Raw genomic sequence first — 18,134 nt, 5'->3', positions numbered from 1 at the left:
GGTAGGGTACACAACCTGTCCCCTCGGGTCGCCTTGCCAGGGAGGGACACAGCCGGCTCAGAAGGGACAGTGGAAAAGGGACCGGCTGACCAGAGCACGCCAGAGGTCCCCGTGCTGCAGGTGTGGCGACCACTGGGCGGGCACTGGGAAGGCGGCGTCCCCGCAGGAGGTCTCTTGCGCCCTCCCGGCCCGCCCCGGAGGGCTCCCCGGAGGAGGCCCGGCGCGCTCTCCCGGGCGCAGCTCCCGAGCAGGTGCGGCGCGCGCGCCCGGTGCCGCCCCGTGCGCGTCCCGCCCCTTGACGCCGCGCGCCCCGGAAGCGGTCCCGAGGCCGGAAGCCGAGCGGCCTGCGGGCAGCGGCCGGCGGCAGCGAGCGGCGGGCAGCGGGCGGCCTCGGTGGCGCTGCCGGCTCCGGAGCTGCGCCTCGCGGCCCGGCGGGGCGTCGCGCGTCCTGGCGGGCGGTGCCGCGGCGCAGGCTCGGGGCTGCCCATGGGGCGCGGGGGGCCGGCCCGGTGACGCCGGACGCCCATGGCCGCGGCTGAGGAGGCGCAGGCGCCCGTGGTCTACACCATGGAGAACAAGCCCATCGTGACCTGTGAGTGCCGCGGGGCGGCCTCGGGCCCGGGGCTGAGCTCCGACCTCGGGGCAGGGGGCGGCGGGTCCCCGCGCGGGATGCGGCAGGTGTCTCCCGGGTCGGCGGCGGCGTCACTCTATCTCGCGGCCTGGCGTCGGGCGGACTTGCTGAGTGGGCTCCCAGCTGCAGGCGGGAGGGCATTAGGGCTTTTCCTTTTCTTTTTCTTTTCCCTCTGTTTTCGCGAATTGGCGCCGGGCGGTTTGTCCCCCGTTCTTCCGGGCGCCTGTCGGTGCCAGGCCTGGCGCGCCCCGGCCCCGCCCCTGGTTGCCCTGCCCTGGCAGGTGCCGGGCCTGGCCCCGCGGGGGGAAGTGGACCGGCTGAGTCCAGCTGGGCCGATTGCTGATCTCCCCGCCCAGGCTGTGGGCAGCTGCCCGCGTCCGCCGGGGCAGGGCCGGTCCCGGGGCCCTGTCTTGGCGGGCGCCTTCAGGGCTCCCGGACTCCCCACCTGTTGGGTGTCCAGCCGCGGGGCCGTGTCCTCCTGCCCTCCGCAAGACGTGCCTCTGGGTTGTAAGTGGGTGTGTGAAGGGAATCGGGGTGCCGCGCCGCGTCACTGTCGGAGTCTGTCCCTGCAGGTCGGTCCGTCGGCCGGTGGCCGGGGGTGGATGTCCGTCCTGTAAGCAGTGGCCTGGCCTTCCTGGGACCCTCGGGGCGGGATCGGCTTCAGCCAGCGTTCGGAGGGTCCCCTCGCAGCGTCCCTTACTGACTTCTCAGTCCTTGGCGGGCGCTTGGTGTCTGGGTTGTGCCCCTCTGGGGCAGCAGAATGGGCGGTCGGAAGGTGAAAACCCACCCGGCTGGTTTGCTCTCAGCAGTGTGAGGCGAGAGAGTGAACGCACACACCTGGGCTCCAGGTGAAGTGCCACCTGCTGCCTGCCTCTTGGGGGGCCCTCAGCTGCTTCCTGGGGAGGGGTGTGACACCCAGGCACTGGGGGGCGGCCGCCAGCCCCAGCTGCTCTGCCCCGCACGTTCTTACAGTACCCAGTACCGGCGTGGATCTCAGCGTGCCACACTCCTCCAGTCTGTGTCTCACACGTCCCCTCCAGGCCTGGCTTCCCCCTGCGCCCCAGGAGGCTGCGCCCCGTTGGCCCTTCGGCGAAGGGAGTGGTTGTGCTGGTCCTCACTCAGGACGTTTCTGTTGAGAAGTACGTGGACTGGCCGGAGCCGTGTGCCTGAGACGCCCCATGGGGCTGCGAGTCGGGAATAGTATTACTGTTTTTAAAAATCTTGTGCAGTTATTTATTTGAAAGGCAGAGTTTCCGAAACAGAAAGCTCTTTTACCCTCAGGTTTATGCCCCAGATGGCTGTGGCGGCCGATGTGGCAGGCCCAGACCAGGAGCCTGGAATTCCATCCGCGTCTCCCGCACCCGTGGCTCCCTGTGGCTTTGGCAAGGACCTGCATGGGGAGTGGGGGAGCTGGGACTTGAACCGTGCGCCGAAAGGGGCTGTGGGTGTCCGAGGGGCGGCTTGGAGAGGGGGCACTCGCTGTAGCCTGTGACGGGCAGCTTCTCACCACATGTGGTGGGCCCTGGTGCAGGTGGGGGCCATGGACAGTGCCATCTGCTGGCCCGCATGCAGCTGCTGCTGGGCAGGCTTGTGGGAGGAACTGCCCAGTCATGGCAAATACAGCCCTTCGGGTTCCCCAGCTCAAATCCTGAAGGCCTCCCGGTGAGACACCCCTGAGCAGACCTACTGTGGGCTCCAGTTGGGCCCAGCAAGCCCTGGACAGGGTGGGACAGTGGGAGGGAGCAGGTCCTGCTCTGTCCGTGTGTGTGTGTGTGTGTGTGTGTGTGTGTGTGTGTGTAGGGGGAGTTTGAGTTCCAACCCTTAGGGTAAAAGGTTAAAATTTGCATTTGCTACCTGGTGGTGCTTGTCAGTTTGATCACCAGAAAAGTAACTTTCCATGTCTTTTTTAAAAACTTGGCCAAGCAGGTGCAGCTCGGATCCAGGCTGTTTCCACGCTGGTTCAGAGCCATGTTTGGGGTGAGGGGCACGTTCCTGGCCAGGCCCCTGTTGTGTGCCTGCCGTCTGAGTGTTCCGGCCGCTGGGGTCCTGGGGTTGGGGTGGCCTACCCTCAGAGAAGGTTACTGACTTGGGGTTCCAGTGTGGTCTGGGTGCTCGCTGGCTCCCCGTGTGACTGCCTCTGTATCCTCAAACTGTAGGCCCGCTTCCTTCCCGGGCGGCTCCTCTTCAGTCAGGTAAAATGAGAACGCGCCAGCTCGTGCACTGTCACAGCCGAGGCGGGCATGGAGCTGGTGTCGCCCGTGCCTTCACATGCCCTCCACAACACAGGCATCGCCAGGGCCCCGACTCGGGGTGCCGGGGGCGGGCGTGGAGCCCTCGCAGGTACGCCTGGACTCCAGTCTGCGGGGAGAATGCTGTGCCCTCGCGGGTCCGGAAGGGTGTCGGGGGCCTCCGGGCTTGGGATTGCCTGGTGACCGTGCCCAGCGAGCACTGAGTCCTGGCTGGAGAGGGGAGCCACTTGGGTTCCCACCGTCACGGTCTCGTGGGGCAGCGGCCTGCAGGCTTGTGGGAGCCTCCCCGGCCGCTCCTTCCTCCTGGCTCCCTGCCCTCGTCAGAGGTGGCAGGGCCGGTGACTGCTCGCAGCAGCGCCTCGTTGCCCAGCAGAGCTGTGGCCCCTGTCGGTGGACGTTGCGTGGTTCCCCCTCAGTGTCTTCGTGTGGATGCGTTGCTGTGTTTCCTGGCAACACAGGGATGGGTGTGGCAGGTCATGAGGGGCTTGGGCTCCGTGGTGGCCCTCCATTGCCCTCCGCAGTGGCTGCCTGAAGGCGCCGGCCTTGTCGCGTGCCAGCCGTGCGGGGCGTTGGAGGTGACGCCGGCTCCTGGCCTCAGGTGGCTCCGCTGTGCACGTGGCTCTGAGGCGCTTGTGTGTTTCTGCGTGAGGGGGTCCTTCAGGCCGTGCCTGGCTGCGGACTGGGTTCTTGTTGAGGATAGAGTGGCTCCTGTGGTCTGTGTGTCCCTGATCTGATGTGCGGCTTCATTTTCTCCCAGTCTTCCGTTAATGTTGTTTTGTAACTGCTGTGTTTGAAGCTTGGTGGTCTGCTGAGGGTCCTCGAGAGAGGCGCCTTGGCGTGGTGCGTGGAAGCTCCTGGTGCTCTCGGAGCTGTGGAAGTTGGTTTAGTGTCTGCTCTGGTGGGATTCTGAAGCTGCCTGCAGTGATTGGAGCTGTTGCTCATGCATCTGCCTGCAGAGGCCTTCGTAGAGCAGAGCCAACAAAGTGTGCAGAAGGTGTTTGGATTAGCACATTGTATTTTTTCCCATTAATTTTTTAAAAGATTTATTTTTTTAAAATTTTTATTACTAAGTCAGATATACAGAGAGGAGGAGAGACAGAGAGGAAGATCTTCCATGCGATTATTCACTCCCCAAGTGACCACAGCAGCTGGTGCTGCGCCGATCCGAAGCCAGGAGCCAGGAACCTCCTCCAAGTCTCCCACGCAGGTGCAGGGTCTCAAGGCTTTGGGCCATCCACGCCTGCTTTCCCAGGCCACAAGCAGGGAGCTGGATGGGAAGTGGAGCAGTTGGGATTAGAACTGGCTTCCATGTGGGATCCTGGCATGTTCAAGGCGAGGACTTTAACCACTAGGCCACCGTGCCAGGCTCTGATTTTTATTTTGTTTTTGATGATTTGTACATAGTTGATTAGGGTGATCAGGGTCGAGGGCTACAGGAAGGGGGTGAGATCACCATTTCCACAGTCTGCTTTTCCTTCCTGTATCTGGTGGAAGGGGGGAGACGAGAGAAGCCACACCAGGCTCCCAAACACCTCGCACCCTGGGATTGGGGACAGTCATCCACCACTACCCCGGGTCCCCAGCTTGGGGCGTCGCACCCTGGGATGGAGGACAGTCACCCACCACTACCCCGGGTCCCCAGTGTGGGGCGTCGCACCCTGGGATGGAGGACAGTCACCCACCACTACCCCGGGTCCCCAGTGTGGGGCGTTGCACCTTGGGATGGAGGACAGTCATCCACCACTACCCCGGGTCCCCAGCGTGGGACGTCACACCCTGGGATTGGGGACAGTCACCCACCACTACCCCGGGTCCCCAGCGTGGGGCGTCGCACCCTGGGATGGAGGACAGTCACCCACCACTACCCCGGGTCCCCAGCGTGGGGCGTCGCACCCTGGGATTGGGGACAGTCACCCACCACTACCCCGGGTCCCCAGCGTGGGGCGTCGCACCCTGGGATTGGGGACAGTCATCCACCACCTCCCCGGGTCTCCAGTGTGGGGCGTCGCACCCTGGGATGGAGGACAGTCACCCACCACTACCCCGGGTCCCCAGCGTGGGACGTCGCACCCTGGAATGGAGGACAGTCACCCACCACTACCCCGGGTCCCCAGCGTGGGGCGTCGCACCCTGGGATTGGGGACAGTCACCCACCACTACCCCGGGTCTCCAGCGTGGGGCGTCGCACCTTGGGATGGAGGACAGTCACCCACCCCAGGTCCCCAGCGTGGGGCATGCTCCGAGGCTCCTGCTCAGGTGGTTTGGACAGTCCAACAGTTCTAATTGCTGCCAATCTCGCCACTCCAAGCGCGATGAAATCTCTCCAGAATCCACTGGCTGACACAGTCCACCTTATAGTCTTCGTTTGCCCAGATATTCACTGGCAACACTTGGCTGGGGTAGTTGTTTGATTTGTTCTGTCCTCCATCCTTTCATGGTACCAGGTGTCCTCTGCAGGTTCTGATGGGCTGCCATATCTTCCATGTGCTTCTGGATACGCTGTCCACTGCGCCGTCTGAGCCACCGAGGAGGCCTGGCTCTGACACATGCACTCCACAGACCGTGGAATCTGCAATTCTCTCCATGGTTTGGGTTCTGAGTCCAGCGGTTCAGTTGGGGGGATCCCCAAAGCAATCTCATTTGAGGTGATCCCAGACCTGATTTTTGTGTGCATTTGCCAGTACAGTGTCTGGCACGGTCTGTCACTCCAATCGGCTAATGCACACACTGGTGGTTGCAGTTGCTGGGTCAGTTCTGTCTCCAGCCCTGTCTTCTGCAGAAACCAATGGGTGCTGCAGCCCAGCCTGAGCCTGCGCATGACACACTTGGCCTTCACATACGCCAGTAGGAGCGGCTGCCTAGTTGGAGCAACCTGCAGTAACTCCCACCAGGCCTGCCCCCTGCCCTGGTTCCTGTGCCTGCCAGTATGTGCAGCAGACTGGTCCAGTCTGTCCCACATCCCATTCAGCTCTCATACATGTCAATGGGCATTGAAGCCCAGTTCAGTCCAACCAGCCCCACTGTCCAGCCCACACACCTGCCAACAGGTGTCACACTCTGTCTGGCCATGCCTGCCCCAGTCCTGGTTCTCGTGTTCACCAGTGGCATGGCAACCCAAGAGGGAGGTGCCCACTGTTTCCCTACTGGGCCCACTCCTACTCCTGGATCTGGCACTCTCCAGGTGGTTCTGCAGTTTAACTTGGCAGAACTGCCCCCCTGTGCCAGCATGTGCCAGCTGATGCTGCGGCAAAGCCCAACCAACCCTCACCCACTCTGACTGATGTTTGCACCAGTAGGAGCAGTCATCCAGCCCACATGAGGGCAGCAGGTGTTGTAACCTTGCCCGGCCTGGTCTGCTCCATCCCAACTCATGCTCTTCAGTGGGAGTAGTGGTCCCGCTGGAGAACTCCTTGCAGCCCCCCTACCAGCTTTGCTCCCTCCCCCCCAGGTCTCGTGTGCTGGTTGGGTGCTGCGGCCCAGTCTGGATGGCCCACCTCACCTAGGCATTTGTCAGTGGGTGCTGTAGTCTGTGCGGGCCCGGCCCACCCGCAGTTCCAGCTCCTCCTGGTGGGGGCTACAGCCTAGCTTAGCCCAGCCGCCACCCCCACCCCCCCCCCCCGCCGCTTGTGTGAACTGGGTTGTGTTGCAGCCGAACCTGGCCCAACCCACACTCCATTCTGGCACTCGGATTTGCCAGTGAGTGGTATGAAGTGCCCTGGCCTGGTTCACCCCTATCCTGCCCCAAGTGCCTGCTGCTGGGTACCATCCCATGGGCTGGGCTGCAGGGACTGCGTCCCGACAGAGAGTTCCTCAAGCTCCTCCCTCAGAACCAGTGCCAGCTCCTGTACCCGTCGCTGGGTCCATGGCCAGCCCTGCGTAGTCCATCTCTTGCCCTAGCAGGCACAGTGGCCTTTCCTGACTGGCCTTCACTAGTTCTGTTTTTTTTTTTTAAAGATTTATTCATTTTATTACAGTCAGATATACAGAGAGGAGGAGAGAAAGAGAGGAAGATCTTCCATCTGATGATTCACTCCCCAAGTGAGCCGCAATGGCTGGTGCTGCGCCGATCCTATGCCGGGAACCTGGAACCTCTTCCAGGTCTCCCACGCGGGTGCAGGGTCCCAATGCATTGGGCTGTCCTTGACTGCCTTCCCAGGCCACAAGCAGGAAGCTGGATGGGAAGTGGAGCAGTTGGGATTAGAACCGGCGCCCATATGGGATCCTGGGGCGTTCAAGGCGAGGACTCTAGCTGCTAGGCCACGCCACCGGGCCCTAGTTCTGGTTTTTGCTGTTGGGTGTTACAGCCCAGCCAAGCCTGGGCCACACCCAGACACAGCTCACGCCTGGCTCAGCGGGGACAGAGACCTAGCCTAGCTTGTCCTACCGCTACCCTGGTTCTCACAAGCGCCGGTGGGTGCTGGAGTCTTGCACGCCCCAGACCCCGTCCACACTTGTGCCGAAGGACACTGCAGCCATTTCCAAACTAGCCAGCAGCCCTGACTCTGGCCTTTGCATTCACCAGTGGGAATCACAACCAGCCATGCGTCCCCTTGGCTCCCCAACTAGGCCTGTTCCCACTACAGATCTCGCGTGTGCCAGTGATTGCTCTGACCCAGCTCATATTTTTGCCTTTTTCTTTTTTAAAGATTTTATTTATTTTTATTGGAAAGGCAGATATACAGAGAGGAGAGAGAGAGAGGAAGATCTTCCATCTGATGGTTCACTCCCCAAGCAACCACAATGGCCGGAGCTGAGCCAATCCGAAGCCAGGAACCAGGAGCTCTTCCGGGTCTCCCATGCGGGTGCAGGGTCCCAAGGCTTTGAGCCACCCTCAAGTGCTTCCCCAGGTCTCAAGCAGGAAGCTGGATGGGAAGCGGGGCTGCCAGTATTAGAACCGGCGCCCATATGGGATCCCGAGGCATTCAAGGCGAGGACTTTAGCCGATAGGCCACGCCGCCGGGCCCCCATTTTAAAGAGATTTATTTTTAGGGAGAGACAGAGTGGTCTTGAGAGTGGGTGAGAGTGAGCTCTCCCACCCAGTAGTTCACTCCCCAGATGACCACAGTAGGCAAGCCCTGACCAGGCCGGAGCCAGGGGCTTGGACTCTGGGCCTCCCGTGTGGATGCAGGGATCTGGGACTTGGGCCGTGGCCTCCTGTCCCAGGTGCATTAGGGAGCCGGATGGGGATGGAGCGGTGGGGAGATGAGCAGCGCAGGCAGGCGAGATAAATATTTCACAATGTTTCTTTTTTTCCTCCTGTGTCAGAGGGGAAAGGGGCGACCCTCATTTCTGTGTTTGATGCCACACTTGCTGTGACAAACTCACAGCCTGGGTGTTTGAGAACAGCAGACAGGCATCCTGGGCCTGTACGCCCGTCGGGGGACCCTCAGCCTCGTGGGCACTTCTGTAGTCAGCGCCGTGGCCCCAGTCTCGGCCTCTTGTGGCCCCTGCATTCTCCCCATTCCTCTGAGGACGTCCACGTGTCCTTGGCTTTGGGCCTTGCTGGGCCAGGAGGGCTGTGGCTCGAGGTCCTGGGCTTAGCCGCAGCCCATGAGGTCCTCGTAGCGAGCACGGTCGCCTGTGCAGGCTCTGAAGGTGCCCGGCTGTGTGGTGTGTGCGTGGGAGTGAGTGCCTTGGCAGGGCGTGCGTGGCGGGTGCCACTACTCTGCCGCGTGGCCCCCAGTCCCCAGCGGCCTGCGCTCCCCATGGCCTGAGGGTTATGTTGTCACACTCATCCTTGGAGGTTGGCACAAGGGGCCGGCTTCTCACCCTTGGCGGGACACAGGGCCCTCTGTCGCCCACATGGGAGGCCAGCATGGCTGTTACTGCCGCTCGGAGAGTGAGCCCGTGGGTAGGATCTCTTTCTGTTAAATTAGTGTTTTTAAAAAATAACAGTAAGTGAAGAGGAAGGGAAGCATGTCCCCGTGTGACCCCAGCACAGGCAGTCTTGGGCGCTGGTCTTTACGGCTCTGGTGTGTGGCCATGGGCTGTAGCCTGCCCTGCAGGTGTTTGCTGTACTTGCCTCCTGGCCTCTCCCATGGCAGTCAGTTAGCTGCTGTTTCTTTTTTTTTGAGAAAACTTATTTTTAGTGGACAGTCAGATATGTGGAGAGGAGGAGAGACAGGAAGATCTTCCATCTGCTGATTCACTCTCCAAGTGGCTGCAACAGCCGGAGCTGAGCTGATCTGAAGCCAGGAGTCCAGAGCTTCTTTCATGTCTCCCACGCGGGCGCAGGGTCCCAAGGATTTAAGCCATCCTTGACTGCTTTCCCAGGCCACAAGCAGGGAGCTGGGTGGGAAGCGAGTCTGGCGGGACACAAACTGGTGCCTGTATGGGCTCTTGGGCGCGTGCAGGATGAGGGCCCGGTCAGCTTCTAACCTCCAGGTGTGCTCCCGTGCGGCTGTCTGCTGTCGTTGTGTGCCCTCTGCCGTTCCTGTGTCTGCCGAGGTGCGGGTGTCTTCCTCAGGCTCCTGTGGCTTGGCATGCCGGGCTTCGTGTGCGTGCTCCCTGCCCGCATCGTGCAGCGCACACTGGTCCCAGGAGTGCTGGCTACCGGGCGTGGAAGTGCCAGCTCGTGCAGCTTACGGGGCTCTGTGCTGCCCTGTGTCCTGCCTAGCATACGGACAGCCTGTGTCCACGCAGTGTGTGGGAAGGTGGCATTCGAGCAGAGTCCTCAAGCCGCTCCTGGGAACAGGCAGTTGCTGAGCAGGGGGCCCGCTGCTGGGCACACATGCACCCTGGGCACTACGAGCTGTGTCCCAGAACTTGAGAACTCGGCTTCAAACCATTTGTGGGGCCTGTGCAGTGGTGGCCTGTCAGACTCATCCTCCGCCTGCAGGTCTGGCATCGCGTGTGGGCACCGGTTCACGTCCCGGCTGCTGTACTTCCGACCCAGCCCCCTGCTGACGACCTGGGAGGCAGCGGAGGATGGCCCAAGTGCTTGGGCCCTGCACCCCTGGGAGAGCTGCAGGAAGCGCCTGGCTCCTGGCTTTGCACATGCTCAGTATTTGCAGGATGGAAGATCAGTGTCTGCTGACTTTCAGGTGAAACGAGTAACTAACAGGTCTCGTTCATCACTCGCCCTCACAGCGTTTGTGCGTCGTTCTCATGGCATCGGGCTGTTTGCCAGCAGGAGTGAGCAGTGAGGTGGCTGTAGCTTGCAGCCACTTGTCACAGCCCTCTGCCCGTACCTGAGCCACCAGTGTGTGTGGATATGGAGTGCTGCTTTCCTGACACTCAGGCCCTGTGTCAGTGTGGACTTCGGGATCAGGCGCAGGTATCTCCGTGGGCCGTGAGTGCAGGCGCGGAGCGTTCAGGAAGAGCGGTCGTGTCTGTCCTGTGACCATGGATGTCCTTGCCTCCCAGCCCCTCCCTCAGCCTGGGCTGGTCTCCTTCCATCCGCGAGTGTGCAGGACGTGCTGTCGCTGTCCCTTCTCGTGGGAGCAGACAGGGCCAGCACGTCTTCCACCTTGCTCTTGCCTGTGGCATGTGCTGGGCAGCCCCTTGTGGGTGCAGAGAGCTGGCACCCGTGGCCTGGAGCTGGGCCTGCTCCTCCCCTAGGGGAAGGGGGCTTCCTCTCATTGGCTCGGTCCCCCAAGTGCAGCCTGCATTCACGCTGCCAGTGAGGCGAGCGGCTGGGTAGTTACTGTTACCTGTTGCTGTGTGGTCCCCTGATTAATGCTTGGCCATCCGTGAGGAGGCCACACTCTGAGAGGCTTCTGGAAGACACAGGTACTCTGGGGAGAGGGCAGCCAGGGAAGCCCCTGAAAGAGGGGTCCGAGCAGGAGAGGGGAAGCGGCAATGCAATGCTTCCGGGTTGCGATACCCAGTCCTGGGCTGCGTGAAGAGTCCTGCTGCTGCTGCCCGATCCCTGCTTCCCTTCTCAAGGCTGTGCCTCCCAGGGATGGAGGGTGAGTGTGCACACTCGGGGGATTGGCATGTGTGTGTGTGCATAGGAGGGGGGCAGTGTGTGTGTGTGTGTGTGTGTGTGTGTGCAGCCATCTGAGGAGTGAACCTGGTCATGGAAGACCCTGTCCACTCCTTGTCTGTCCACTCCGAGGCTGGTGAAGGCTCCTGAGTCAACCTGGGCGCTCAGCCTGCCCCTGGCCAACAGTCCCGCTCTGTTTGCTGTCACCCGAGGCTGGGGGCACTGGGGCCAGTCCATCCCCCCCTTTGCGCCCGCTGATGGGTCACAGAGCAGGTCTCGGCCTGTGAATGAGCTGCTGCCCCGTGGGGAGGTGGAGGTGCCATCTTGTGGACAGGCCGCGAAGTGCAGGTGTCGCCAGCACTCAGGTGTTGTGGAGATCCGCTGTGTTAGAAGTCATCTCTTCCCTTAACCAAGGTTGTTCTAGACACGGAGGATGTTGCCGTGTAGTGTGAGCACACACCCGGGATCTGTTACGCCGATGACATGGCGGTGTGTGCTGCTGAGGGAGGTGCTGCGTCTCCATGCTCAGCCCAGCTCTTCCCACTTTCTGTGGGATCATTTCATGGTGCTTCTGCGCATGTGTAAGAATTGGAACAATGAAAAGCAAAGGGCAGGGCCTGGCATGATAGGCCAGTGGCTCAATCCTCGCCTTGGCATGTACTGGGTGCTAGTTTGTGTCCTGGCAGCCCCACTTCCCATCCAGCTCCCTGCCTGTGGCCTGGGAAAGCAGTCGAGGATGACCCAAAGCCTTGGGACCCTGCGCCCGCGTGGGAGACCCTGGGGAGGGCTGTCTGGCCTGCTGACACCTTCCTCGCGGTTCCGGGCCCTGGGACCACGGCCGGCTCCTGTGTGCCCTTCCTTGGCTGGTCTGCGTGTCTGGTGTCTCCCTTGGTCGTATTTTCTTGAGGAGTGACAGCGGGCAGGCTGGCTGGGCCCCACCTCACAGACGTTAGTTGACTGAGCTCTCCTGTCCACCTGCGCGACCTTGGCCACAGCTTTCTGCTGTAAGGGCCCGGACTGTCTGGCTCAGATCCACATGGAAGCACTGGGCGCCGGTACCTCCAAGCCTGGGCGGGGGCAGCCGGACACTGGCTGACCCCCCCATGGGCAGCTGACCTCACAGGTTGCTTCCTAAGCCTCTACACATAACCCTAGCTTTGAGGAGGAATTCTCCCATCCGCTGGCTCACTGCCTGGAGGTCTGCAGTGGTGGGCAAGGTTGGGGGCAAGCCAGGAGCCTGGGACTGCTTCCGGCTGTTCCCGTGGGGTGGGGGGCTAAGCACCTGGGCCCTCTTCTGCTTCCCAGGCACTTCAGCCAGGAAATAAACCGGAAGTGGGAAAGCCGGGACTCCAGCGGGCAGTGTACGGATGGCAGTGTTGCAAACAGTGGCCTACAGGGCTCCGTCACAGCGCTGCCCCGGCATGTCGCCTTTGGCTCTGGAGAGATTGCTGTGCGCTTAGGTGACATGTTGTTGGAGGGACAGTGTATGCAGCTTTAGAGAGGGAGCCGGGAGGAGCCGGCTGCCAGGACGAGGTGAGGCTGACAGGGTCTCCGTGTGGGGATGACTAATGCCTTTAGTATCCTACTGCTCGGGCTTTTGCATAAGGCAGCAGGAACCGGCCTGCAGAGCTGCCGAGGCCTGACCTGCCGGGGCTGTCCGCGCTGGTTTCTTTTCTTTTTTTTTGAAAATGCTTTCATTTTTATTTGTTGGTTTATTTTTATTGGAAAGGTGGATATACAGAGAGGAGGAGAGACAGAGAGGAAGATCTTCCATCTGATGGTTCACTTCCCAAGCAGCCACAATGGCTGGAGCTGAGCCAATCCGAAGCCAGGAGCTAGGAGCCTCTTCTGGGTCTCCCATGCAGGTGCAGGGTCCCAAGGCTTTGGGCCGTCCTTGACTGCTTTCCCAGGCCACAAGCAGGGAGCTGGATGGGAAGTGGAACTGCAGGGATTAGAACTGGTGCCCATATGGGATCCCGGTGTGTGCAAGGTGAGGACTTTAACCACTGCGCTATCGTGCTGGGCCCATCCTCAATAATTTTGACTGCCCGTGGGCGGTGTGTGCAGGGGTGTTAGCCTGCGGGCTGCCCTGAGCTCCGCCTGGCTGTGGCTGACGTCCCCTCTGGCAGGCCTGTGGTAATGTGAGGCAGCTCTTCCGGCCGGGCTGCATGTCCAGGCAGGTGCATGGTTGCCTGGGGGGCGACTCCCCCACATCTGCAGCCATGGGGCAGCCTCCCAGGCTTCAGGTTTTAGGTCTGTAGCAGCCTAGAGAAGCCAGCGGAGCTCACGTCACATCCCAGTGATTTCTCTAGGCAGTCGGGACTGTAGTTTTGCTCCCTCTGAGGGAAGCTTCTCAGCTGTCTGTGTGTAACGCCTCCTGTGAGTGGAGGAGAGGGCCATGTCTGTATGTAACGCCTCCTGTGAGTGGAGGAGAGGGCCATGTCTGTATGTAACGCCTCCTGTGAGTGGAGGAGAGGGCCATGTCTGTATGTAACGCCTCCTGTGAGTGGAGGAGAGGGCCATGCTACCGTTTAGAACTAGTTGGAGCTCAACACTCGTGGGTTGTGCATGAGTAGCCAGCTCTACCTGGGACCAGCGTGAGGCCCCGGGCATGGTCAGGGGACCCTTGTCGTGGTCAGGGGGTCCTGTTGAGGGTCTGCTCACCCTTCCCCTGCCTGCCTCTGGGTGGTGAGGGCCCAGGAGGCTGGCTGGCCAGGCCACACCTCATCTACACAGAGGACTCTTCTGCTGGCCTAGGCTGAGTTCATTTTGGGCAAGAAGTTCATGTTCACTCCTCAAGTCCCCTTCTCTGCTAGCTTTTCTAGCAGACTTCTGCTGCAGGGAGCAGAAGCTGGGAGTACCGTGAAGCTGGGGTGCCCCCGCCACAGGTTCCTGCCTGTCTCATGGGGTGCTGTTGGGCTCGGTTCCTGGGCCGTGTCATGGGGTGCTGTTGGGTTTGGTTCCTGGGCCGTGTCATCGGGTGCGGTTGGTTCGGTTCCTGGGCCGTCTCATGGGGTGCTGTTGGGTTTAGTTCCTGGGCCGTGTCATCGGGTGCGGTTGGTTCGGTTCCTGGGCCGTCTCATGGGGCAATGTTGGGTTCGGTTCCTGGGCCGTGTCATGGGGTGCTGTTGGGTTTAGTTCCTGGGCCGTGTCATCGGGTGCGGTTGGTTCGGTTCCTGGGCCGTCTCATGGGGCAATGTTGGGTTCGGTTCCTGCCTGTCTCATGGGGCTGTTTGGATTCAGTTCACACAGGTGTCAAGCATGTGTTTCGAGGCTGGCTTTCAGGGGCACAGATGCTGACATGTGGTGTCATCTTAACCCTGGAAGGCACAGCCTTTCGCCTGGGGTCTGTGCGTCTGTCTGCAGGGCCGTGACTCGGTTTCCCTTTGTTCCTGCCGCAGGTGCTGGAGATCAGAATTTGTTTACCTCCATTTACCCCACACTGGCACAGCAGCTTCCGAGGGAGCCGATGGAATGGAGGAGGTAGGCTCACCCGCGTGTCAGGTGTCTGCGTGATGAGCGTGTGGTGCCCATGGCAGCCTGCTTCTGGTATGGTCCTGCTGCTTGAGCAGGGCGGTCTTCTCATGGGATGGGTGTAACGACACATTTAAAAAAAAAGAAAATATTGGTCCCAGCATGGTAGCCTAGCGGCTAAAGTCCTCGCCTTGCACACATCCGGATCCCATATGGGCACCAGTTGTAATCCAGGCGGCCCCACTTCCCACTCACCTCCCTGCTTGTGGCCTGGGAAAGCAGTGAAGGACGGCCCAAAGCCTTGGGACCCTGCACCTGCATGGGAGACCCGGAAGAGGCTCCTGGCTCCTGACTTCAGACTGGCTCAGCTCCAGCCATTGAGGCCGCTTGGGGCGTGAACCATCAGATGGAAGATCTTCCTCTCTGTCTCTCTTCTCTGTGTATGTGACTTTGCAATAAAAATAAATAAATCTTTAAAAAAAACCCAAAAGACTTGTTTATTTTTATTGAGAAGGAGATATACAGAGAGGAGAGACAGATACACTCCCCAAGCGGCCACAACGGCTGGGGCTCAGCTGATCCAAAGCCAGGAGCCAGGAGCTTCTTATGGGACTCCCATGTGGATACAGGGTCCCAAGGCCTTGGGCTGTCCTTGACTGCTTTCCCAGGCCACAGGCAGGGAGCTGGGTGGGAAGTGGGGCTGCCGGGATATGAGATAGCACTCATGGGATCCTGGTGCATCCAAGTGAGGACCCTATTCATTAGGCTACTGCATCGGGCCCAGCATTATTCCTTTCTGACTGTGGGTTTGGGCCTTAGGTTTGTGAACTTAACACTGTTTCCTGGGCGTGCCCGACCGGACTCCTGAGGCTGTCTGCTTCCTGTGCCCCGATTAGTCCCGTGAGGGATGTAGTTACTGAGACTCTGGAGCGTGTAGAAGGTGGGAGAATTGGCTTGAAGGACAGCCGCTCAGCAGCGAGAGGCCCAGTGCTGTTGGCAGCTGGCTGAGGACGGGCTGCGGGTGTGTGTCGCTGCACGCTCGGGGAGGTGGCCCGCCATGGCTCTGCAGCAGCAGCACGCACAGGCTGAGCAACAGTCCACTCGGGGCTGTTCACCCTATCTGATGCCCAGAGGGAGGCTGCAGGGGCTGGGAGGCAGGATGCCCGCCGCTCACTGGTCCTGGAGCTGGACAGGCCAATGCGGAGTGGGCGGGCCAGCCCCAAGATGCTCCGTGGTCCACCTGGAGTCCAGCTTCGTGCAGTTCCAGGAGGAGCTGCAGCCCGGCAGGAGGACGAGGCCCTGCTCACCTTGCCGGCCTGCACGTCCACTGGACAGGCTCCTGGTGGGGCAGGCAGAGGGACCGTGCACGTAGGCACCGAGCTGGTCACGAGTGCCACGCCTTCTCACCTGTCACCTTGAAAAGGTCCTGCCTCTCAAAAATGTTTAAAAATGAAAATGTTGGCCTGAGGCGAACAGGTGTGACGTGTGTGTCACAAAGCCTGGGTAGTTTGTCTCTGGGTAACGCGGGCTTCTCAGCTGCTTCAGGAACTCACTGTCTCTCAGGCCACATGCCTCTCCTGCAGCAAACGTTGGTCATGGCCCTGCTTAGCCTGAGTGCTCCTGGGCGCGTGGCTGTGTGTCCCCGTGGCCGTGAGGGCTTAGCGTGAGTGCCTCTGGGCGCGTGGCTGTGTGTCCCGGTGGCCGTGAGGGGCTTAGCGTGAGTGCCCCTGGGCGCGTGGCTGTGTGTCCCCGTGGCCGTGAGGGGCTTAGCGTGAGTGCCCCTGGGCGCGTGGCTGTGTGTCCCCGTGGCCGTGAGGGGCTTAGCGTGAGTGCCCCTGGGCGCGTGGCTGTGTGTCCCCGTGGCCGTGAGGGGCTTAGCGTGAGTGCCCCTGGGCGCGTGGCTGTGTGTCCCCGTGGCCGTGAGGGGCTTAGCGTGAGTGCCCCTGGGCGCGTGGCTGTGTGTCCCCGTGGCCGTGAGGGGCTTAGCGTGAGTGCCTCTGGGCGCGTGGCAGCGAGGGCTGCTGGAGGCATGTGTACCTGAGGCACAGGCCTTGTGCCGCGTGCTGAGAGTGTGGCGCGCGGCTGTGTGTGCTGTGCTGTGCCGTGAGCGCTCCTCTCTCACTGACTCACGCTGCACCGCTGCAGGTCCTATGGCCGGGCGCCCAAGATGATCCACCTGGAGTCCAGCTTCGTGCAGTTCAAGGAGGAGCTGCTGCCCAGGGAGGGGAACAAGGCCCTGCTCACCTTCCCGTTCCTGCATGTCTACTGGACCGAGTGCTGCGTAAGTGTCGTCGGAGCCAGCCGCTCCCTGGGGCACATCCTGGGGCCCACTCTGTCCCTAGGTAGGGGCTCAGGGCACAGGCCCTGATGGCCCCAGGTGGAAGCCACGTGGCCAGTGCTTGCGTGGCGCCTTCAAAGCAGGTGTTGTGTGTGCCGGCAGCGTGCTGGGTACCCCGGGTAGTCCTGGGTACAGTGCGGGCAGCCGTGTGAGCAGGCCTGGGGGAATGGAGGCCTTCTGGGTGCCTGGGTCCTTGGTGGCACTGACAGGCCATCTCTGCCCTGCCAGACTTCCCATTGGAGTTGGCCTCCAGTGAGGTGCCAGCCCCTCCCTGCCCGCATGACCAGGCCTTGCCCGCCAACGTGGCCAGCTCCTGTCCGTCGGTGTGGTCGGGCCTTGCCCGCCCCAGGGAGGAGCCCTATCGGTCAGTGAGGACTGCTCCATGTTGGGCCAGTGCCTGCCGGACGCATTGCCCTGGCTGGCGTTGGAAGGTGCTTGACTCGGGCGTGCCACCCTGTCCTGCAGCATTTCCTGGCGAGCCCTGGTCCTCGGGGTGGCTGCCCTGTCACTGCCCTTTGAGCACACCGTGTTTCTGAAGTGACTGGTGCCGCCTCGGGGCTGTCTACTGTGCAGGGCTGGATGTTGGACGATTTTGGTGGCCTGGTGCTTCCTCCCTCTCCCCTCCAAGCGTCATTGATTCATTTGAAAGGCAGAGTTAGAGGGAGAGACACAGAGAAGAATCTTCCATGTGCTGATTCACTCCTCACGCGGCAGAAGCTGAGCTGACCCAAAGCGAGGAGGCAGGGGCTTCTGCCGCGCGGGTCCAGGACCCGAGGACTTGGGCCGTCCGCCACTGCTTTCCCAGGCATCAGCAGGGAGCTGGGTGGGAGGTGACCAGCTGAACAACAGCCAGCCCCCTTAGGGGATCCTGGTGCCTGGAGGCTGAGGATTAGCCAAGGAGCCATCGCTCTCAGCTCTCTTGAGTTTTAAAATCTATTTTCATTGAGGTTTACAAAGTGATGTTTTCTCATTTCTTTTCTTTTTTTTTTTTTAAAAAAAAAGATTTATTTATTTTTATTGGAAAGTCAGATATACAGAAAGGAGGAGAGATAGAGAGGAACATCTTCTGTCTGATGATTCACTCCCCAAGTGAGCGCAACGACTGTTGCTGAGCCAATCCGAAGCCAGGAACCAGGAGCCTCTTCCTGGTCTCCCACATGGGTGCAGGGTCCCAAGGCTTTGGGTCGTCCTTGACTGCATTCCCAGGCCACAAGAAGGGAGCTGGATGGGAAGCAGGGTTGCTGGTATTAGAACCGGTGCCCATATGGAATTCTGGCATGTGCAAGGCGAGGACTTTAACCACTACACTATTGCGCTGGGCCCTGTTTTTTCATTTCTAAGGTGTGTTATGCAGAGCAGGTGTTTAGCCTAGTTAGGTTCCTGAGCTTGGTGCCTGACTGTGGTCCTGTTACTGTAGGCTCCAGGAGACACAGAGCTGGCTCGGGATGGGCGCCCGCCTCTGCGTGGGGTGGACCCTGCTCTAGGCTCCCACCGCGTAGCCACCGCGCCTGAGGA

At 61.0% G+C, this 18,134-nt stretch overlaps 1 protein-coding gene across 2 annotated transcripts in view; it reads left to right on the top strand.

Moving 5' to 3' along the window:
- Positions 1-434: 434 nt before the first annotated feature.
- The window catches only part of TRAPPC10 (trafficking protein particle complex subunit 10), a 48,055-nt gene continuing 30,355 nt past the window's right edge, over positions 435-18,134 (top strand). The window contains exons 1-3 of one of the 2 annotated variants that reach the window (XM_004594086.2): positions 435-592; positions 14,209-14,290; positions 16,427-16,562. In XM_004594086.2, coding sequence (XP_004594143.2) covers positions 526-592; positions 14,209-14,290; positions 16,427-16,562 — 285 coding nt within the window. In that variant the 5' untranslated portion in view covers positions 435-525. Of the gene's footprint in view, positions 593-14,208; positions 14,291-16,426; positions 16,563-18,134 lie in introns of those variants that run through there. The other variant, XM_058661562.1, reaches the window with a different exon arrangement.

The sequence above is a fragment of the Ochotona princeps genome, chromosome 3, assembly GCF_030435755.1.
Source record: "Ochotona princeps isolate mOchPri1 chromosome 3, mOchPri1.hap1, whole genome shotgun sequence".
Taxonomy (NCBI): domain Eukaryota; kingdom Metazoa; phylum Chordata; class Mammalia; order Lagomorpha; family Ochotonidae; genus Ochotona; species Ochotona princeps.
Note: the sequence above shows the minus strand (reverse complement) of the source record. Positions and strands in the feature narration are given on the sequence as shown.